This window comes from Patiria miniata, unplaced genomic scaffold (genome assembly GCF_015706575.1).
Source record: "Patiria miniata isolate m_02_andy unplaced genomic scaffold, ASM1570657v1 HiC_scaffold_26, whole genome shotgun sequence".
Taxonomy (NCBI): domain Eukaryota; kingdom Metazoa; phylum Echinodermata; class Asteroidea; order Valvatida; family Asterinidae; genus Patiria; species Patiria miniata.
This window is the reverse complement of record NW_024037065.1, coordinates 5,325,476-5,327,201: the sequence shown is the minus strand read 5'-3', so window position 1 is coordinate 5,327,201 and position 1,726 is coordinate 5,325,476. Positions and strand designations below refer to the sequence as shown.

Below are 1,726 nucleotides of genomic sequence, written 5' to 3'. Positions count from 1 at the left end.
CTACTGAAGCGCTAAAGTTAAGACAGGAAATAAAGACACATGTAAGGACAAAAATAATACTTACAATCAAACTAAAATGTATGCATGTGCATGCAAGTAAAAGAAATCCTTAACTATTTGCTGCTACAAACAATGTCAAATTGAATAGCTTGGTTTATTTCCCTGTTCACTTGACTTACGAGTTTTGTTTATTTCTTGTCTGTTCTACATGTACATGCATACACGTACAGTATACATTTGTACAAAGTTAATTCTTGTCTGGTGTATGTTGTTATTTAAGGAAACTGAAGCAGCAACAGCAGCCTTGAGCCACGGTACAGGTCCAGTAGCGAGCTCACTAGATAAAGTGCTATCAACTTTCAAGATCTACAGACAGGCATATCACGGGAAGTCATTCGTGGGCAACCATGTCCAAAAATGTTGCAAGGTAATGAATGATTTGATCTCCATGTGTAATATCTTAATTAATGAAGATCATCACAAGTCATAATTCATACTGTCATGTTGATTCCAAATTTCAGCTTGAAGTAATAGAGGCGTTAACCTCAGTTCCACGACAAAAGATTGAGGAACATCTGAAAGACATGGACAACATTCCCATAGCAGTACAGAAGCGCATAGTTCGCCAGGCAGCAACTTGCGGTAGCAATTTCAAAGACATATTTTTGAAATTCGCTGATGTGCATCAAGCTATCAACCATGCAGAATACATTCAGGAAGACAGCATCCGTCGAACAGGTATTTGTCCCTCGTGCAACGACTGGCATTTTAGTTTTACTGGTATTACCTGTGTTACGCTCTTAAAAAAAAGCCGTTTTGAAAATGCTTTATTCTTATTTGTTCCCAAAACTGCAGAGATCGCCATCAAAGAATTCATGTATACATATCGGCAAATGTTCCACGATCAAAATGTGACACCGAAACTACACTTACTCGAAGACCATGCAACTGAGCAGCTTCGAAGGTTCAAGGTCGGCTTTGGATTCCTCAATGAGCAGGGTGGGGAACTCATCCACACTGAGTTTAACCGCACAGGCCGAGCTGTTCATGGTATGCGAGATGACCTGCAGAGGCTGATGACAATCATGAAGCGCAACCACATAAGTACAGCACCAGAAGTCAGAGCAAGAGTCGTCAAGCCAATGACCAAGCCAAAGAAAAAGAACTGATTAGCATGCTAAATGTACACGTGCTTCAAATCAACTGTAATAAAATTAAGGTTTCTAATTCTAGTTCCATTTCCAAGATAATGGCACAATTTTAGATATTTCCTGCATTTCTGACCATCATAATCCTGAAATGTTATTTCCATGGATTGTGTCACCCTGCAGGTGTTGACAGTTAAAATACCAGCCACCTCTTCCACTGTCACTCAAGGTCGTGACTAATTTACTCAACACCATAAGTATTCATTGAGAATTCAATCCAAATAAATTCATGTTGATCATCATTGTTTAGTGTGGCAGCATTAAAGGGACATGATGAAAAAAAATTTCAATTACTGCATGCTACAAACATTTCCATAAGTATGACTTGTATTAAGCCATAAATTATGACTTATCTCACAGTTATGACTAAGTAGACCGAGTCAGATTTATGAGATATGTCACTGAATAAGGGCGTAGTCATTGATATGACTATGCAACACTTTTCTGTGTCTGTTTGTATTCACCCAGTCCCTTTAAGTTTAAGTTCAACATTTCTGCAGACATTAGCATGACAAATT

General features: G+C 38.4%; 1 protein-coding gene across 1 annotated transcript; it reads left to right on the top strand.

Moving 5' to 3' along the window:
- The first annotated feature begins 499 nt into the window (after positions 1–499).
- Positions 500–1,392, top strand: LOC119734084. The gene is made up of 2 exons (XM_038207446.1): positions 500–738; positions 856–1,392. The coding sequence occupies exons 1-2, from the start codon at positions 585–587 to the stop codon at positions 1,167–1,169; spliced, it is 468 nt and encodes a 155-aa protein (XP_038063374.1). The 5' UTR covers positions 500–584; the 3' UTR covers positions 1,170–1,392.
- The last annotated feature ends 334 nt before the right edge of the window (positions 1,393–1,726 follow it).